The 21,276-nt window shown below is 45.9% G+C and overlaps 2 protein-coding genes across 2 annotated transcripts in view; one reads left to right on the plus strand and one right to left on the minus strand.

Moving 5' to 3' along the window:
- The window catches only part of FYB2 (FYN binding protein 2), a 47,544-nt gene extending 32,544 nt beyond the window's left edge, over positions 1-15,000 (minus strand). Inside the window, exon 1 of the mRNA XM_074596548.1 lies at positions 14,728-15,000. The gene's annotated coding sequence lies outside the window, so the exon portion shown is untranslated. The remainder of the gene's footprint in view (positions 1-14,727) is intronic.
- C8A (complement C8 alpha chain) lies at positions 1,624-21,220 on the plus strand. The gene is made up of 11 exons (XM_074596550.1): positions 1,624-1,821; positions 3,951-4,047; positions 5,029-5,173; positions 6,215-6,359; positions 7,893-8,082; positions 9,570-9,770; positions 11,091-11,331; positions 15,379-15,507; positions 16,209-16,366; positions 18,501-18,723; positions 20,627-21,220. The coding sequence occupies exons 1-11, from the start codon at positions 1,709-1,711 to the stop codon at positions 20,776-20,778; spliced, it is 1,794 nt and encodes a 597-aa protein (XP_074452651.1). The 5' UTR covers positions 1,624-1,708; the 3' UTR covers positions 20,779-21,220.
- The last annotated feature ends 56 nt before the right edge of the window (positions 21,221-21,276 follow it).

Raw genomic sequence — 21,276 nt, forward strand, 5'->3', positions numbered from 1 at the left:
AACAGCAACGTGCAGAGAGGCTGTGATATGTAATGGGGAGGTAACAGTGGGGGCCGCCTGAGGCCAGTTTCAATCCCCAGCTTTTCTCCCAGGCAAAAGCAATTTAGGTTTAATAGTATCAAAAAAAAAAAAAATTAAAACCCTTATTTGAGTAGTCCTTCTTGCGTAGGCGAGGAAGGGAGAAGGACTCTCTGAACTCATCCGAAGTGCATTAGTAGGTAAGGGACTACATTAACGTGCTCTCGAAGGTCACAAAAAGGCAGTTTTCATTTCATCTCACTCGAGTCTCCCCATGAGCTACATTACTTCGTGTTTAGCAAAGACAAGCCCCAGGGTCATTCTGAACTTTAATTACATTCAGATAACACGGTAAGAGGTCCTTTTATTTTGATAATTTACAATACCCGCTATTGAAATGAGCTTTGCAATTAATTTGGGAAATACACAAAGTGACACTTCTATCCCAGTCTTTTGCGGACAGAGGACAATTCACTGTCTGCTTAATAGCTGTAGTAGTCCAAGACCAGATTTTTCCTACAATAATTACACTTGCTCTTGAATTTACTGAGGCTCAAGCTTCCAGTTGTCTGCTGGGAACACTTCATTTATGCATGAAGCATCTCAGCCCAGTTATGCAGAAGAAAAAGCAGGGAGATAGAGACCCTTGGTCGAACACAAAAGTCTCCATGGATCTCTTACTCCTTTTTTCTTAACTAATATCTAATGAAGTTAGAGATTCCTTGTGCATTTTTGTGCCTGCCCAGGAGCCCGCGGGGGAATTTTGCTGTCTGTGTGCAAGCTGGAGGAAACAGGTATGGGGCAACTTGGGCGATAGCACGACCAAGTGTCCTTCCAATGGCCGTTTTTTCTTTCTTCCAACATACGAAAACATATTTTCATCTTGTGACTATTATCTTAATAATAAATAACGCACGGTGTTCTTGTTTTGGATGGTGTTGCTTTCTTACACCTGTGCACATCCACTACTTCTGTGTTAAGACCCCAACCGGTGAAACGCATTAGAGCCACCACTGAGAGGACGAGTCTGCACAGCTTATGGGATGGGACACAATTTCAGATTTAGGAAATATCTTTCTCACCCCAAATCACTTCAGGAAACAAAGATTTGGGTTCTCGTGTTGCAGCGACTGTGCAGGGCCATCAAAAACCAGGTGATAACTCACATCAGCTTCGGAGATGGGACACCATCTCATGGGAATGGCAATGGGAAGAGGCTGAACTGACATTTCCTTGACGTATCTGGAAGGCACGTGTTCCACATAACGTAATTTTGTAATAATCTTCAATTTGCTGTCCAGGGAAGCTTTTCCCTGGTAAGCGACCAGAGGCACCAAAATTGCAGTTAAGTCACTGTGGGAAATAAAAGGAGTTTTCCTCTCCTTCAAATTAAAAGGAGGGAGCAGGCTGGACAAGAAACACGCTGCTGCAATAGGACTTGATTGACTTTAATGTGGAAACAGTTGCACAGTTTAATATATTCCCTTGCCAGAAAACTGGGAATTTGTTTCCAAAAGGGCAAAGGCCTCCGGGATGTGTCCTGATTCTTTGTCATTTGATCTGTGCCGTTGTCAATGATTTACCTCACCGTTTTGGAGTCCGGTGGGCTCCGTGCTCCTTCTAACAGTCCCGAAACCTAAAGCTTTTGTTCGCAGCTAATCTATAGCAAACATTTACATATGGAAAAACAATGCGGTGGAGCCTGTGTCAGCTTTCTCCTCTGATTATATGCTCGCTGGCTTTAACAACCCATCAGGCCACGGCTACAGCACACAGGGAGCTCGAGGCATCGCCTTCCCAGAGGTAAGTCTGCTCCCCATCCCCCCCGCCCCGCAACTTTACGTATAGAAATCACGGGCCAGTCAGTCAGCCCATCCGTTTGGTCCCCACTTGAGGCATGTGCACGCTGTGCTCTCTGTAAACAGCTACTGGGGAAAAAAAAAATAAAATACGTTGGCAGTTGTCCAAAGCCCAAGCTAGGCATCGTAACTCCTTCTTATATGAACTGTTTGCATAATGGTTTTTCTTTTAGAGATTACTATTAAGCCGCCCTAAACTTCCTTACCAAAATTACCATACTGGTTTTGGGCGCTTGGAATTAATTCCCCCCATACAGCACGACTTACGAGCGAATATTTTTCATATTCTTTTCCATTATAATTATTTTGCATTTGACAACGTGGAGTTAACAAGTGCATGTTTATAACCCAATTTTCAATCCAAGCCAGATCCTCACACCTCTGGTTTTTTATCCCTGAACAATATTATTAACCTATACGAGTGTCATTTAGGCTTTGAAGGAAGGGAATAAACAAGTTACCTTTTTCTAAAGCTACAGTGTCCTGATAGGAAAATGGCTGGATTTTTTTTTCTACAGCTATTAGTTTCAGGCTTGTTCTAAAGGCAAATATGATTTAGATGGATCAAAAAAAGGCATCAGTGATAATTGGAACGTGGAGACAAGGGGAAGGCGGAAAGGAAAAAAAAAAAGTGGTAGTGATACACTTAATTATGAAGGCTTATTCCGATAATCCCTTTTGAAAATGAACAAAGACGAGATTTTTGATGTTTGATGAACTTATCAAACAAGGCAGAATAATGAAGAGGTAAATGTAAAACCCAATCGAAGGTGAGCCAATTAAGTACTTTGTGAAGTGCTGAAGGATACAGCCCACAAATCCTCCTGTCAGCGCGAAAAGGCGCCAATATGTGCGTGTCCTCCAGCTCCCTGTTTGTCTGCGGGCTCCCGTTGTTTTCCTAGAGAGACGGCGGGGTTTTCTCTCATGCGCTGATCTGCACCCACGGGCTCCCTGGCTGAGCCGTTGTGGCTTTCATTGAGTAAGTCCCTCTTCTGCAGCCTCTGATGAATCCCCAATGTGCTCCGTACCTCTGCTAATTATCAATATTTCTCTTTGGAGTGCAGTCTCGGAAGTAAAACAGACTGCTCATTAGTTAATCACCAAAATAACAATAATAATGTTTTTGGCTCAGAATAAACCCCTCAAAATGCTTCAAAGAGCTGTACTGACACGCCACAGATTGCTCCTCAAGACAAAGAAAGACACTATACAAAAAAAAGATTGTAGGAGTAGGGACAGAAATAGGGATCACAGTGACTGGGCTGGGGGGCAGGAGGAGTCTTTTCTTGCTGTTGTACGGTGACATTCAGTGCACGTGCAGAGAGTCTGAGCCAAGGGCCATTGCGGTACAGCACCCTTGCCGTGTTCTGCTTTTCTGCTCTTCCTTTAGTTATTTTCCTCTTCTCAGAACTTATGTATTTCCTTTTCGAAATAGTCGGCCAACAAATCCGCATAGTCAACGCGGCTTTGTACCTCGCCTTCTCAGCGCTGTCGGTGCAGCCATTCCCACCGCTCCGCAAAGCCCACTGGAATCAGACCCTGAGTTCACACTTGTCGGGAAAAATACTGATCGTGAATTCACTGTGGTATAAAAAAAGTGAAATCCGTAGATTTCAGAACAGGCCCAAGGTGATAAACACCACTACTCCCGGGGTTTGAGATGTGCTTCTGAGAAGAAAACCAAAAACAAAAGAAGCCTTTCCTTAAAACCTGTCTCTTCTTGACGTTCCTTCTGTTTACGCAGTGTGTTTGGTCTTATGTATATGATGCACATATATTTTATTGCAGTCTACCTATTGGAAAGGGCGAGGATCTCTTGGGGAGAGCAGGAAACCCAAGACAAAATACTCGGGTCCCGCACCTGCTGCCCCTGACCAGTTCCGATGGTGAATACTTGGATGGAGCATCTCGGGTGGTACCGCCACCCCTGCTAAGGGATGCTTCCCATTTCCTACAAAATAGGTTCCTGGTGGCAAAACACACACGCGCAGATCATTTTCTCCCTGCTAGCCCCCAGCCCTCCTTAAAACGCAACTTCAAAGACCTTAGACCGCTATCTCTTCCCCTCCTTAGAAGAAGCAGCAGAGATGTTAATTCTCCAGCTCCCGTCGACTGCCAGCTGAGCCAGTGGTCAGAATGGACTGATTGCTTTCCTTGCCAAGAGAAAAAAGTAAGACTCTCCCGTAATGTATTCATTTATCTTCAGATGTGTCTGTGATGAGGATGTACACACATTAATTATATATATTATACATATTCATCATTCTGAAGCATCCAGTAAACTCATCCAAATATGATGGAGATGCTCCTCTACTAGAGAGGCTCTTACTTAACCCTGGTGTAAACTGGGGAATAAGTTCATTTAAGGCAGCAGAACAGCAAAATGCAAAATCAAGGCAAATGCTGGAAGAATCTGGCCAGAATATTTGCCCAAGACTTTTTTTCTTTTCTATCTCAGATTTAATTAACTATCCCCTGATTCCTAACGCGGATATTCCAATGAAAAGAAATTAAAAGCAGCCTTCATTCATCAGCTCCTGATCTCAATTTTTTATATCGTTTCACATATGTCTTCATAATTCAAGAATTTATTTTCAAATACCTGACATAACTTTGCTTTCTACTGTGTTTATATCCCTGCATTTTTTTGTTCCTGTGCTTGCAATCAGCAAATTATTTGGCTCTTCTCTCTTTCCCTTTTTTTTTTCCCCCCCTAGTTTAAAGAGCAGCAATACTCATTAATAATCCATCAGAAATGTTGCAGGATCAGTGTTGTAATTAGTGTCTCTGTCCATCTGAGCCTGTTACGTTCTGGGACAAAGCATATGTAACTGGAAAAATGCCACCTTATCTCCAAGGTATGAAAGAGGGAAGGGATTTTTAAAAACAGTCATTCCAGCCCCCCCAAATTCACTCGTATGAACGTCAAGCCAATCTGCTGAGCTCCCACCTCTCTGCTGACTCCCTTTCTCCATTTATCATGTGCAAAGTCTGTGGAATAGACAGAAAAATAACAATATAGAGAAAAGGGATAGCTCTAATTGCTGTATAAAAAAGGGATAGCTCTAATTGCTGTATACCCTGTGGAGGGGATGTCTCTGGGGGGTAAAAGTGAGGCGTTGGTGGTGTTTTTCTCTCCTGTGCGGTCCAGCACCGGTACCGGAGGCTGGTGCAGCCGGCGGGGTTCTCCGGGTGGCAATGTGCGGGGCACCTCTGGGACGAGCAGGCTTGTCGTGCCGAGACAACCTGCACTGGACCCCCCAGCTGCGGGAAGGACTTTCGGTGCGAGGAAACAGGTGAGTGATGCAAGAGAAAGCAGGAAATTTCCCCATCTTTGCTTTCTTCCCCACTTTTACAGAAACCCATCCGTGTTACGCTTGGATTTGGATAGAAATGAAGGCTGTGTGACATGGAAAAGGTTAATTTTTCAGTGGAACAAAGAGAATAGAAATATTCTGCTCCAACTGCTGTGCTACACGCTCACGCTCCCCTCCATGGGCACCAGCGCTCCCACAACGCACCCCTTTCTCCCCCTGCAGAAGACATAGTTCAATCATGAATCCAACTAGCAATCTGTTGGGGTGATTTATTTATTTTTAGCCATCCCCAGCTCTGAGGATTGGGATATACTACGGCTGTTCTCTGAAAGTTTGACTAGCCTTGACAGATTTTTGTTTTTACACAAATTTACACAAACTCCCATCTTGAGCTTTTAACGAAAATTCTATTGACATTTAGAAAGACGCACCAGCTCATCAACTGGAGCGGGTCATCACTGATTCACTGAGGCAAGTGCAGCGGTACCAGTTCCCTCCTGCCACGAATGTCGGGTCAAGGCTTTTTCCTTACTCCCAGAAGCAAAAGAACTTCCAAGTTGCCCTTTCTGCAAACGTCCATTCTTGACCTATAATTCTTGCAATAAACTCCCCAAATACCGCCTGCAATGGGAAGAGGCAAAAACATGCACTTTAACCAGACAGAGTTGACTTCCCTAAGCCAAGTGGAGAATCTATTTCTTCCTGGAGCTCCCTTACAAAAGCATGATTGTAGATAATAAAATCAGGCCAGTAAGGTGACCTCTACTCGATTCCCGTCCCACGGGAGCCCAAGGAGGTGGCTGGCTCAGCCGCCGAGCTGTGCTCGCTCCAGGTTGCAAAGGAAAAAGTGTCCCCAAGGAGCTGGGAAAAGCAAGCTCCCAATGGAGGAGCGCGGGTTTAACACCCAGCGTGACTTCTTGTGGCCCTGAGATACGGGCGGAAAGCAGCACAATCGGTGCAAGCTGCCAAAAAGGTTTTCTGAAGGGCGGATAAGCGATCGCCTGTACCTGTGCACTTTAGGTCGCTGTATTAAACAGCATCTTGTGTGCAACGGAGAGCAAGACTGCAGAGATGGATCGGATGAGGCTAACTGTGAGGATGAAGATATTGAAAGCCCTTGTGAACACCTGTTCCCAATCCCAGGCTCTGAAAAAGTAGTCCAAGGGTAAGTAATTAATCAATAGCTGCTACTCTCATAATCAAAACTGGATTCAGGTTTTCATATTGCTCTGCCTTAGTAACAGCAGTGCTCCACGGATTGATAGGGAGCTGTACAAAAGCCAAAGGAGAGCTACTGTCCCACCTGGCCGTGGGCAGCAATGAGGGAGGCAGGAGGGTTCATCCCAGCTTTTATTTCAAATTCTGTCTTGAATTTACTATCTGACCTTGGCCTCACCCAGCTACTCTGTACTTGTGATGTCCCCTTTATACTCATGTAAGAAGTATATCCCAGTTATCTTAAAGCTTTCTCCAGTTGATAAAAGCAATATATTAAAGCAAAGAGTAGACTCTGGAGAAGCAGCATCCTGGTGGTTTTAATCCTTCAGGTGAAGGTTTAACTCCAGGATTTAGGGCTTCAGAGCACAGATTCAAGGCAGAGAGCCTGAGCTCCACGTGAACATGTGCAGGGTAAAAACTCCTATCCATGAAAAAGTGTTACCCTATTCAGTTTCATATTTTGGTTAGGCAATACGTGCAAAAGAGGAATCCAGAGCAACTAAAAAGGCAAATGGTCCATTGTGACATTCTTGTTTTTAATCTTGTGTTTTAACCAAGATACCGCCTACTTTCACTTGGAGAGCATGGGCTACAGTATGAGAACGTAGTCACCCAACAGGAAACCTCCCCATCAGCTGGATCCAATACTCTCTGGAGTCCAAGAGATAAATGTCTCTTTGGCCCAGGGCCTGGGAGAGTCCATCAAAAGTTTTTCAAGATGTATTAATTTTCACCGAGCACCCCATTTAGTACTGCTCTCCGAGGCATTTCTCCCACAGAACACATAAAAGCAATAGTATTTACTATCTTGGTCTCAAAGATTATTCCCTGTTGTGAGGAGCGACGCTGCTCTCTAGCCTGAATAATGCCTTCATCTGGGGCCATGGAAGTACAGGGAATGTTAAGTAACAGGCAGGATTTCAGAGGGCAGCAGCTGTGATGGCTGGAGAGCAGGAAGGAAGAGGCGTAAGGAAATAATAAGCGAGAGACTTGGCAAAAAGCACAAGCAGACTGCAAGTCTAGGGAGGGTGCTAACTCCCCTGAGACATGGGACCATTATTAAAAGGAAGGAGATGAAATAAAGATAGAAAACAATTACAGGGAATGCCAGGAAACACTTTGTGACAGTGAGATGCACCGGGCTGCGAGAGACTCACGGCAGACCTGGAGGAATTCCAGGAGCTTGGGACCTTCATAACTGTAACAATTCGTAATTGGACAATTTAACTGATTTCTTCCGTCCCTAGCATACGAGTCCAAACTAACGTCTTGGAAATAAAATGTCTGTTTGTCTCCTGTTTGCTTTGGGAAGGAGAGCGCAAGAACAGACTCAAATCTTATAGTTTAGGTGCTATCCAAATTCAAAGTCAGAGACAGGCAGGTAATGTGTACTGTCAGGAGAACAGAAACAGTGACGGAGACTGCTGGGGAAATAAAACGGGAGCTAATGATAACTTTCTGAATGCTATTTCTTTCCAAGATACAATATCCTAACACAGGAAGAGAGCCAGTATGTATATGATCCTAATTTTTTTGGAGGCCACTGTGAGTATGTCTACAACGGAGAGTGGCGGGAGCTGAAGTACGACGCTGCGTGTGAACATCTGTACTACGGAGACGACGAGAAGTATTTCCGCAAACCTTACAACTTTCACATATACCAGTTCCTAGTAAGTGCTTCGGGTGGTCAAAGTTAGCAATGTGTTCCCAGCTAAAAGCCAAGCTTCCTACAAATATATTACGTACGTTTTATCATTCACGATAGGTTGTCTTTCAAGGTACCTCCCTCCAGCTGTCCCCAAGAAAACAAGCAATCGATGCTGTTTTATGGCACATCAAGGAACTAACGTGCTTCATCACCCAGGCATCTGCTTACTCTGGCCTAGTCAGAGCCAAGATAAACGGTTTTTCTCTAAATTCTGCTATTAATGACCTGTAGAGCTTGTGCAAGCCACTTGCCTCCCTAGGGATGAAGTTGGCTATGTGTAAAACAGGAACAATGCTACCAGTTCAATCTTTGAAAGCATTTTAAGTCTACGGCATGGCTACAAGAGACATAAATCCAAATTCTGAGTGAGCCAAAGATCTCGAAAGCCATCACCATGTATCACAACGCCTATACTCTGGAGAGTCACATCTGATGTTGAAGACTGACCTGAGTAGAGGAGGGATTCAACCTGGGACGCCCACGTTGTAAGTGGGTGCCCTGGCCAGGCTGCTAAACATTTACCTTGCTTTTTGCAATGAATGAATGAAACGTACTATTATCCAGGGAAATATTACAGCCACCAGCTCAACGCAAGCGGCTTTCACGTCCTCCCAGCAAGCAGACTCTCCTGTGACCCTTAGTCCCCAGTCTCAACCCAGACAGACCCACCACACGGGCCACATTTTCTTCTCCCCTTTATCTGCTGTAGGCAGTGGAAGGACATCTGCACCATGGTCAGGCACTGCGGGATGCTTGAGCATGCCCTGTACGCACCTTGGCTTAGGAGCTACTACCACCGGGGTCTAGGAAGTCACTGACGACAATGCGAGATGATTTTTTTCACTGTTGGTAATTGAGCCAGCTTTTTATAGAGATGGCAAATGGCACAGCCCAGATTCAGCAAGGCTGCTCAATTCCACATGCCGGCAAAGCAGAGCTGTCAAGGAAAAGGTCACTTCTCTCAAACAACGGGCAAAACAATGTTTGTTTTCCAGCGTTGCCAACCCAAGTGGCTGGATCACCGCTGTTGAATTTTTTTCCTAAATAAATTCATCCAGAAGCAGGCTGGAGAGAAAAAAATAACTCCAAATCGTTAGGATTTGGCAAAGCTGGAAGGAACTGGAAGGAGGATTTTGTAATGGGAAGTGTCAAGCTAGCTTAATAGGCACCAGTACCAGCTCTGCCTGTAATGGCACTGCTTGGAGTGGCTAAACCCAAAACCTTTCCCCTGCCTGGAAATGGATGAAGCAAAATGCATGGCTTTAGCTGCATTTCTCACATATTTCCAAATGAAACAGCATGTGACTCAGTTCTTTATTCCATATTCACTGAAGTCCGTGTCAGGAGCATCACAGGCTTCAATAGAGGCACCATCAGCTCCTTAAAGAACTGGAAATTAAAAAGGAAGGGAAGTACCTGAAAAATTAATGTCTGCTCCTTTCTCTTTAGGCTCACGCTGATTCTGGATTCGCTTTTGAGTTTTACGATGATTCAAAGGATCTGCTTGATGCCCTTAAAAGTGATAAATCCCACAAAGTAGGCTTTACCATTGGAATTGGGCCTAAACAAGTTCCTGTCCGATTAAACCTGGGCTTCACTTTATCAGGTGGGAAAGGATCCCTGAAGAATTTCACGCAATACACAGCAAAGGTAAAAAAAAATAAATAAATCAACGACGCATATGCTCCAGTCGTGTCATCTGTGCATCGCATGGTCTGGCTATAACTTATGTCAGTTTATTCTCTCAATTGCATTTCTTAACACATAGTAATTGTACCTTAATTTGTTCTTGTAATTGCAAACGTATGATCGTTAGTAATCCTGTTTGTTGTTCTTATTACGTTTTAGCAAACAGGGAGTGGGAATAAAATTGAATTACGAAGTACCACAACACATGTCATCTCACCCCATCCTGTTTCATGGCTACATTAAGCGCATAAATAAAAAAATGCTTAAAGTGACGATGAGGGAGGAGGAAATATCAAGATGTTGATCAAAACAGTTGTCCTCAGGGAATGATCTCCGGTAGCAGATATATCTTGTTCAAATTAATACACGCTGCCTTATGATGGGGAAATATGCTACTTTTTATGAGAGGTTAAAATATGGCACTGAAAGAAGAGTACCCGATAACAGGGTATATTTCTCACAGTGCATTTACATCATGGACTAGTTGTGGCGACCTCTTTCCAATCTAATATCTCAAGTGCTGGTATTTCCCGCATTTACCATGCCCCGTCTCCACTTCTCCTGGCTGCTGACAGAAAACAATAAAGAAGAATTACTTTGATGGTGTTCTGAGTTGAAATGGCCTTAAAAGCGGTTGGAAATTGGCACCATTATAGTATTTACTGTGCCCTCGTCTAGACTCACACGATGTTTGCAGCTAAACGATGATCAATTATTGGAGGAATCGTGTAAAAGGCTGTTCTAGTTGCACTGGAGCCTTCTCCAAGGCAATGGCTAATCTAGAAGAGGAGTCGTGGACCTGGGGGTATATCTGGGAAATCCCCTCCCCATCAGCACCTTCCTGGCCAGGGTTTCCCCCCACTGCCAGCTTGGGCTGGGCTTGCCATGAGTCCTTGCCCTGCATCACCGGTGTAGGCTGAGAAAAAAGCAAAAGGGAATAAACAGTATGGAAAGGAAACAAGAAAAAAAGAAACGGCAGAAATGGAGGATGGAGGAGAATCATGTGGAGCCCAATTCTGATCGTATTCACACATCGGTAAAAAAACCCATAACGTCCAAACCCATGGGTCTGCCCTCCATCTCACACAGCACACGAGAGACTCTCTGAAAAAGAATTACCACTGATTTCATTTAAATCTGGGTTGGTTTTCGTGCCTTTAACATCCACTGGCAGTCAAAGATTCAGGCTTTCCTCTGCAAACCTAAAGCCTAGAAATGACTTTTTTTTTAAAAAAAAAAAAAAGAACGTTGAGCAGCAGCTCCTGTTTTCTTTACCTGCAGAATGTTGGATTCATTAGAGCTGTGACGAAGGTACAGACGGCCCGTTTCAAGATGAGAAGGGACAACATTGTTTTGGATGAAGATATGCTGCTCTCCCTGCGGGAGCTTCCAGAGACCTACAACTACGGCATGTATGCTAAATTCATCAACGACTACGGCACCCACTTCGTGACATCCGGCACGATGGGAGGCGTCTTTGAGTACATCCTTGTCATTAACAAAGAGGAAATGAGAAGAAAAGGTTAGAAAACCACTCGAAATTCTCTGTTCACAACTCTTTGCTTTAAACAGGGCGTTTCCAACCTGGAGACCACGGGGTGGGTCCGGTCCACCGCAGTAATTCATCTGGCTCTGGCTGCTCCCCACAGCCATCATCTCCCTGGGCCCTGGGAGGGTGGGTGCTCATCGGCCCCTCTTTGCCGAGCTGGCTGGCATTTCTCATCACATGATAGACACATACTCGTCGCAAGCCCAAAAATGCACAGTGGGGGTGGGTGGAGGGGTGGAGGGGTATCCACGTGCTGTTTACAAGATGGATGCACAACTGGCCACAAAGCAGGGGATAAGCTTGAGTGTCGCAAAATGTGCTAATTTCTGAAGAATCTGGGTGAGATTTTGGTAGTTTAGGAAGGAACCTGAGTGTCTTTTTCTCCCTTTCTTTCGGTGTCACTTGCTAGACTTCTCTAAACTTCTGCGATTTCTTATAGTCTTTGTTCTGGCCATGCTTATGAATGCTCAAGGACTGGAAACTCATCCAGACTAAAGAAAGATAGCCCACTCGCATTTTAGCCTCCTAATAGTGAGGGTTCCAATTTTCTGTAAATGGAAATAATGCATTGCGCTTGGCAATACCTCTGCCGCTTTACTCTGGTTAGTGTCACATCTGGAGGCTAACAGACCTCTCTTAGCTCCAGTTCTCAACCAATTAGAGTGCATGAGGCTGGAGAGCCATACCTCTAAATCTCAGTTACATAAAATATCCACCGTAGATGTGTAGAGCGCAAGAATAGCCATTACTGGCAAGCCAAAGCATAACATTTTTCCTAATCAAGAACATAAGATGCAGAACACTAATACGGTACTTTAGTACACTAACCAGATTGTCAGCTTTTGCAAAGGTGTCGACAACGCAATAGATCCCACTTCCCCTAAGAACCATCACTCTGCTCTGCTGAGGGTAATGCTGCCTTGGTAACTCCAGGCTGGACATCTACGCAGAAGAAAATTGTGATCTTGGACAACAGGTGCAAATTGATGCAGTTGGCGGAAATTGCTGCAATTCCATTAATTCCCTTAATTTCCATGGTTCTGTCCCAAATTCTGCTTCCCGTCTGAAATGGTTTGGTACCATCACGCACTCCATATTGAGTTTTAACCATGCCAATTTTTCCACAAGAAATTACCAACTGAGAGAATTTTCATCAAGTTACTGAAATACTAATGTTTGGAAACATGATGCCTCTTCAAATCATTTTTTCACTTTGAAGAGTGAGTGATATAGAAGTGAACAAGATCTTGGCAAGCAAGTCTTCAGGAAGCAGCCTGCCAATTTCAGAGGAAGAATGAATCAAGAGCGTGTGGAGGGAGGCTATTATTTTGCTTCATCTTGTGCTTGCTCTGTATATAAGGAGGAGATTTACCGCTACGAGATGCCTTATCTTAGGAAAGAAGAGTGTTGAAGTTCAGCAAAAGACAAAAATGAGCCCCAGCAGAGATGTAATTTTCATTCTAACATAGCACACTTCTGTAATTTTCATCTAACCCAGACTCTGCAAGAAAGTCCACATTTACCAAGTCAGCAGCGCTCTATGTCACGCGACGTAGACCCAGAAGGACCCACCTGCAGTGACTGATATGCCACTTCCTAAAAGCTTTTAGTGAAAAACCCGATTTTTCTAATGGTGATCACAGCCATGCTTGAAGGCTGTGTTTGCAAGAGGATTATCCGCCTCCCCTGAGGAACGGTCAGGATCAGGATATAAGAGCTCAAGTCTTAAAATCAGAGCTTCAAAAGATGAGTCTGAAGCTTTGCAGATGCCTGGAGATGTACCGCTGAGTCCCCACGGGGCTGAGCGGCACGGCACCCGCTTCAGATCAACCACCGCATCCTGAGAGCCCGCCTACTCCATGAGGCTACGTGTTAAATGCTCTGGAAGAGAAAACACTCCTTTTTTATAGACCAGTGAATAAAGCACATGCTCAGGAAATAGATCCCTACGCTGAATCCTCCTTAAACGAGAGGCAGCTTGGGCGGTTGCTGAGCATCCAGCTAGACATAGGCAGGAGCTAGACTTTAAGCACCTGAAATTTGAAAATTAAGTTCCCTTCTGGGTTTAGATACCCAGGAATAGACCACCACTCACCGGTGCAGGGTTTAGGACTGCAGTTTTGCTGCCAGACCCTTTTCTAGCTTTCAGGCTGCAAGGGCTTGTATGGATGTGGTCATGAGTGAAATAAATACATATGTCAGAACGAGGTCCCTTGTTGCTCTGCCATCAATATTTTTCATTACTTGTTTTTAAAATAGATTGTTATGGTTCTATTATTTAGCAGAAAACAGTATAATGTGTTCACACATTACAGGAACATTTATGGGAGAAACATTATGCGCAGAGTAAATTAGAAAGAGTCTTCATATATTCTGATTAATTCAAAATGCAGCAGTAAATCTTATCACTCGAGCACATTTAACTATCGCAAATTATATCATATAAAAAAACCTATCAAGGCTTCCCCCCTCAAGTGCCAATATTTTCTATGACCACCCTTTTGCAATGATAACCACTTTTCATTTATCAAGACCCGATCTTGCTGCAACCAATAGCAAATTGTATTGACAGACCCTCGCTGAACATAATTACTCAACGGGAACCATGGTGAATCGATTAATCAGGGTGTTCCTCAAGTTTAATTTTATGGCACTCCAACACCAAGATAAGCAATCACTCACGTTGCTTTGGGTGAATGAACTTTACCCACTGTGTTTACAACTGTTGAACAGTTTAGTACAAGTAATTGAGTGCTGCACATTTAATCTTTCTCGAGGGCCCGGTTTTGCAATGGGATGTAATTCCCCCTAAAGTCATGGGTACGCTTCAGCTCTCACCAGTATGAATCCAGGACTCGCAGCCCCTTTCTCGGGATGCTGAGCACCTCCGCTGGTTGGGACCTACCAAGCCAACGAGTAGGTCCATGCCCCCCGCAACTCCAGCAAGCCTCTCCTGCAGGGTGGGCAGAAGGCAGCGAAACCAGAGCTCTGGGCGTTTCGCCAGTATTTTAAACGCGAGGAAGACAAGCCACTGCTCCCCAGCGCTGGGGTGAGGCAGTTCAGCAGACAGCGCTCTAGGCTGGAGCTCGGCTGGAGGTTCGATCTTTAGCCCATTAAGCCATGATGCACAAATCCCGCTGACCTCTGTGCCTCCCTTTCAATACCGGGGTATTGATCGCCCGGCTGCTTTGTAAAACACTTTAAGGTCTTCTGACAAAAAGAGCAGTGTAAAAGTTACCTATTACTTACAATACCCGCGTTTATTGAAATCAATGGATTTTTTAACTACTTCAGAAGACGGCCCTATATTCGCAATACGCTGAAGTGTGTACATAAACCCAGGCTGTATGAAATATGCGCATTGCTTACCTTGGTGAAACCACCTCATTAGTTCCCTTCTCCCCTCCGCAGTCGCTTCATGGGTCTCCAGTTACATATTTTCATGATGAATGTGGCGGTGCTGGTAGCAGCAGCCCAGCAGCAGGCAGTAAGGTTTTGGCAGCTCTCCGCAGACAGACCTTTTGCAAGTTGCTACTTAAGATGGTGCTTAAGCCACTAATACATGGGTCAGATCTTCGGTTTAGGAAAATCAGCGCGGATCTATTGATTTCAGCTGCTATTCCCAGCTTTACCCTGGTTATAAGTTAGTCTGTAAAAAAACCCACGTTTTATTTTTAAATCAAGAGACCAAACAAGGAAATACATGCCTGAAGCCTTGCGTTTAGATTTTTACTTTCTTCTAATACTTTCAAAGGAAACATTTTTACAGTGAGGACATTTCCGTTTTCACCTGTTATGGGATAAGTCCAATATACCCCAATAAAATATTGGCATTTCCACTGCGAGACTAAAGGCTTCCCCCTGCCTGGAGTAGCTCTTGACTTTGAAAAACGAGCCATACAAATAAGTGAATATTTTCTTCATTGATAGAAAAAAAAAAAAAAATACAACACAGGAAAATGAGCATCCTTCCACTCAGGAGGAGTCACCAACTTTACTGGTTTCCTTTCTGTTTTGCAGACATCAGCGCTGAAGAGATAAGTGCCTGTCTTGGGGGGTCAATCGGCCTTACATTCGGCATGAGTAAACTGCATTTCGACGCATCTGTGTCAGCCTCTACCTGTGCGCAGAAAGGATTTCTGAAAACTGGTACGATAGGAGGGCAGTTATCTGTTAAGGCATCTTGCGTCACTTCTTTTGGTCACTTGGGCATGGAGATTCAAGTAGGGTCCAGAAGGGTACAAAGAAGGGAGCTCTCGTGCCATCCCCAGCCATGGCTCAGGCCCAATTGTGGCACCAAAGCAACTTTAGGTCCGAGTCTCCAGGAGTACCGACTGCTCTTGAAAGAGCAGGAATTAAGGTAGCAATACCTGAACTCGAAACATCTGTAAATAGAGGCATGGGGTGGCTGGAAGGCCGCAGTCCCTATAGCCACGACACACTGGGCACAAATGACAAGGCCAACATTGACAAGAAGTCAAAACTGAGTATAAGAAGTACCCAAAGAGGCTAAGAAGCGCCAGATTTGTAAATCACTTAGCCAGCTATAGACAGTGTGATCCAATGCCCACGTGCTAACTAGAAACAAAGGCTGGAGGCATGCAGGCTTTTCAGGTCTTACCAGCTTAGAGCATTTGTGACGTTCCACTCATCACCGACTGCCTTGTGATAAGGTGGCAGGGCTCGCCCCGCGAGCGGGGGACGCCGAGCTCCCATCGATTTCAGGAGGCAGCATCAGTGCCGCTCACTGACAGCCCCCCTTGCACGATTGATCTCACCTCCATTAAGCGGTTTCAAGCATATGTGTGGAAACGATAACTAAATAATATGGGTGCAATTCAACTTTTCAGATGCTGAGAGCAACAGTGCAGTTGTGGAAGATATTATTCCCCGGATTAGAGGTGGAGATACCAGTTACAGCGGAGGGCTCTTAAACAGTTGGGATGGCAATATGTATCGTCACTGGGGAAGGTCATTAAAATATAATCCTGCTGTTATTGATTTTGAGGTAAGGCTTTTCTGCAGTTGAAGAAACTCTGCCGCTATAAGGAATGAAAGTGTAGTCGAGCAGATCATTTCGTATTTTTATTGTGATCCCATCACAGAACAAGATTAAATGTAATGGGCCACTGATCTGGTAACCTCTTATTCATTTCACAATGGGGAGTACATCTCCCACCGACTGCATCCGCAGGGAGACAGACAAGGAGCTTAATGCTGGATTAGTGCCGAGTTAAGTTTTTGATGTGTCCCCAAACAGCTTCTCGATGAATGGCTCTCTGCGGTTGCATTCATCCCTATTATTCTCCCCGACGCTGTCCGCCCTCCTGTCTAAGCAGGGGACTCGCGGGGGGGCTGGGGAAGGAGTCTTCTTCCCCCCAGCAAAGGCTCTGCATAGACCCCCCCTGCTTTTCACCTGCCTCAGAGCCACAGTGGCTATGCCTAACCTCTGCAGACCACAGTGGGTATTGCTATGGGTGTTTCCAGGAGTTTTTAGACCAGGGGACTCCTGGTTGCTTTGTCAGGTGGGTCCTGTCTCTCTCCATGCTCCACAAAGAAAGGTCTGTGGCCATAAAAATCAGCCAAGTTCTCCTCCTCCCTTCATTTTATTGGATGCCTCGTCCAGTGGAAAGGCCACTGAAGCATCCTACTGGGCTTCAGAGATGTGGAGATGCGTGTGAGCACAAGGGATGGAAAAGAGGAGAGAATCCAGGGCCAGAGGCCATGGAGGCATGAGGAGGTGGGTGAGCTCCTCAGCTGTGGTCAGGAGTACCACCTCTACCCTGGGATGCTACCATCACTGGTCTGCTCTGGGAGGGCAGCTGCGGACATGGCAGGGACACACTGCTACTTCCACCCCTCTCATCTTCGTTTGAAAGCACACCCGCTCCTGGCTCTGTCAGAGGGCAGGAGAAGGGAAGGTGGAATCAGGAACAATCTGTGCTATTGGCGGGGCAAGAGGGAATCTGCAAACCTTCCCGGGCAGCACCCTGGCGGCAGAAAGCCCTGACTAAGTAGGAGCACTTTCCGTTCCAGCTGAACTCAAGCTGCAGGTTATTCACCTTTCTGCACAAGTTCCCATCAATTCTGAGCAAAACTTATTGCAATTTTCCAGTAAACCACGCGCTGACCTCTCTGTTGGCTGCTCCAGAGCTCAGCAGTCGCTGTGCAACCGGAGCTGCCGATAAGTGCTCCAGTCCACTTCAGCGGCTCTTATCGGCAGCTCCCTCTCGTTTGTTAAACAGCCTTGTGCAAATTTGTCTCTGAGCTCTTCCCAAAGCCCAGCTGATCCTTCCCACAAACTGCTCTCACTGCTCCTTGCGCAATGAGACGATGCCCAGCTCTTCTTTGGGATTGGTTTCCACCGATTCCCAGCCAGGACACGCAGCGTTCACACAGACGCATGGATAGACAAAAATAAATATGTGTCCTCAGACCAGCCCTGAGCTTTTAGCTTTAATATTCAGTTGAATATTAATATTCAGTTGGGCAAGTTATAATTACAGTTGCCCGCAGTGGACTATTTTTGCTGAATGGTATATAGGAACTGGATTTTGCTACTGAAAATACTACGGCCATGTTGTATTCTTCAAGCCGTAAATGGCACAACGTTATTTCGCCGCATCAAAGGGCAAAAAGTAGGTAGGTAAAATTCTTCACACTCAGCTTTTACTGGATACTTCACAATTTTGTCACCATTAGTGGTAAGCTGGCATTAAGTTGTGATGATACCCGCTGTCCAAAGCTCTTACCAAAACATTTTGGTTCAAAAAGGCAAAAAGCACACAAGAATCTCTGAGATCATGACAGCACTAAGAAATCAGTCAAAAAAGGGACTTACCAGGCTGCTTTAATTTATCATTTGAATCCAGACTGAAACTCCAACGCGTGTCCAGAAAAGCCAATCCCACACAAACCTCTAAGATGAGGAGGGTTTTGGAACGGTGGTTCCTTACTAGGTTCCATCAGCCGTGGTAACGCATTTGCATGATGTACATGGAGCTGTCAAGGAAGACAAATGAGTTTTTTCTGAGCCCGGAGTTTATCCAGCAATGTCACAGCTCTCTGACTGCCGCGTGGTACCATCTCAGTTGATGCCCAGCTGAAATTGTCTCCCTGCTATTCATCTCCATCCCACGCAGCTGCAGCCCATCCACGAAATTCTCCGCAGAAGCAACCTTGGAGACATGGAAACCAAACGGCGAAACCTGAAACGGGCTTTGGACGATTACTTGTCGGAATTCAACGCTTGCCGCTGTGGACCGTGCCAGAACAACGGTGAACCCATTTTGGTGGGAGACACGTGTTTCTGCCAGTGTCGGCCAGGTGACGGAGGCCCCGCCTGCGAGCAGACGAAGCGGCAAGGTAAGACCCCGGCGCGTACCCGTAGCAGGGGAGGGCCAAAAGCAGCAAAGGGACAGGGTTTTCCCCTCCGCGTCATTAACCAACAGCTCGTTGCATCCACACGTCAATCAAGCCTTCGCTTCTGCATCGCTTTTGTTGCAACGCTATCCCAAGCAGCCCTGCAAAAGAATTAAATTAACAGTTCGGGCGGTTATTATAAATAAATTAGTGGAAATGAGGACGCGTTTAATGGCTGGAGACCTACGGCCACGTTGCAGAAAGCCGAGCTGGGGTGCAGCAGCGGTGTGCCACATTGCCAGCGAAGGGGTGGGCTCTGCCTGCCTGCGGTGCTCTGTGGATGCAGCTCGTTACCGTAAACGAGACCATCACCTGGTCCTCACTGACCGGCATGTCACATCCTCGGGATGGGGATTCTCCGGAGTGCTTGCGGCACCCCCCCATGGACACCTGCTACAAGGGCGAGAGTGCAAACCTCAACAGGCAGGGAGGGAAGGGGGGCTGAAAGGGGCAGGCTAAGCGACTGGGACGTGGTGCTCAAGCAATGCGCCACCAAAAACGCCGTTTTAGTAAAAAATCACCGCGTTGCCAGACTTCCCCCCCTGTTCCCCATAGGGTAACTAACTAGAGGGAAGTATCTATTTTGGGGGAGAAAAAATGTGTTTTTCCAAAGTGACAGGCTTTTATTTAGGATTCCTTTATTACTTTATACACTGTCCTAAAAAATCAAATGGGTGGCAAAAAAAGCAAACCTTGGAACATGCTCTTTGATTTCAAAAAAAGTCACAGTTCTTTCTGTACGTTCTTGTCCCGATCTGTGATGGCAAAAAAATTCCAAATCTCAGCAACATGAAGCTGGCAGAAAAACCCATCTTCAGAGCAGCTCCACCGGGCAGAGCTCCAGGCCTCCAACCCTGTGCTCGGAACTAAGGTCTCACCATTGGAAAAACAAAGTTGTGATGAGATAAGGAATTAGAGCAGAGATGGGTAGACGGTTCATGAAGCGGAACTCAAAAGCATTGCTTCAGTGACTCAAAAGCGGGCTTCTTCAAAAAAAATCTCAGGTTCTTTGAGTTGCTTCCAAATCCAAGGAATCATGAGGCGCGTGGAAAGCTCAGGATCTGGCCCCAGAGCAGCCCACCAAACTGGCCGGCCCCTGTGCTCCCTGCTTTTAGCAATAACGGGGATGGACACGTGCACTTCTAGCTCATGGGAAATGTAGCCAATTTTTAGTTTCAAAACTAATTTAAGACCAAACCCAGTTTTTTAAAGAACGATGTTCCAGCAGATGGGAAACCCAGCTTTTCAGCCAGCACTAAGTAAGAGCACACACATCCATTTGTGCTGTCTGGATTAATAAAGTGCCCAAGCCAGGCATGAAGGCCAGTTGAGTAAATAAAAAACGACAGTAAATGACAGCCATCAAGCATTCCCATCATTCAGGAGCGCTGCCATAATCCATAGTATCGACCGCTCCTGACAACTCAGTCTGTACTGTAATGAAAAAGCCTTGAAATGACCCATCTCCGAAGGGACGGGCAGACTTTTCAAAACACCTCCGTGACGTTAGGAGACTTTTGTCCCTCTGGCTTGGTCGAGGTGGGAAAGTTTAGCGCGGAGAGAGCTGTCAGCTGCCCGTTGGGAAAGGAAAGCCAAACCACAGCCTTTCAAATGAGCAGAGGAGAAAAAGAAACGGGTATTGTTAGCTGAAGAAGGTGATGCTGCTTCATCTCCCCTGGCTTCAGAGCACCTTGATCTCAAGAGCTGTGCGCTGGGCATGGCTGGGATGGACCAGGGAGTCCGCTCCCACCCAAAGTATGCCGCTGCAGTCAGGCCATATGTAGCACTTCAGACCTGAATAATTTTTTTTTATTTTTTTTTCCCCCCTATTTTAATGCATTCCCAGGCGGACAGACGGATGGGCGCTGGAGCTGCTGGTCCCAGTGGGGTCCCTGCCAGTCGGGCACGACGCGGCGCAGGCGGCACTGTGACAACCCGTCCCCACAGCACGGCGGGGAGCCCTGCGCCGGGAGGGACCTGCAGAGCAAAGCCTGCTGAGAACCCACGGCACGGCATCGCTCCCCACGGGTTATGTGGTCGAGAGCGGTTCAGAGTCCGTGCTGGGCTATAAATACCCTGGGAATAATCCTCCCATGGAATTATGCTGGGAAAAAATAATTGTGAAGTGTTGCATTTCCATATGGAGACATTCTGGATTCTCTGTACAAAACCAGACCAACTGCTCCGGCTGACCGAACGCAGTCCTGGCTGCCCCCCTCACACCACGAGATGCCATGGGAGCCCCACCACTTCACAGCAGCCCGGCGGCGATACGGGAGATGGTGGGGAATCCACACGGGTGGTTTTGCTGCTGGGTGACCATGGGGCTATAACGTGTCGTGAAATAAATTTACTGAAAGTGTTGACATAAGTAAGCTTGACTCGCAGAAATTTCTATATTTGCCTTTGGAAAACCCATTAAAAGCTCATGATCCTTGCATTTTTATGCAGTTGGTATTGACATATGTACCATGAAATTTTTATAAGTTGGCGCTG

This window comes from Larus michahellis, chromosome 8 (assembly GCF_964199755.1).
Source record: "Larus michahellis chromosome 8, bLarMic1.1, whole genome shotgun sequence".
Taxonomy (NCBI): domain Eukaryota; kingdom Metazoa; phylum Chordata; class Aves; order Charadriiformes; family Laridae; genus Larus; species Larus michahellis.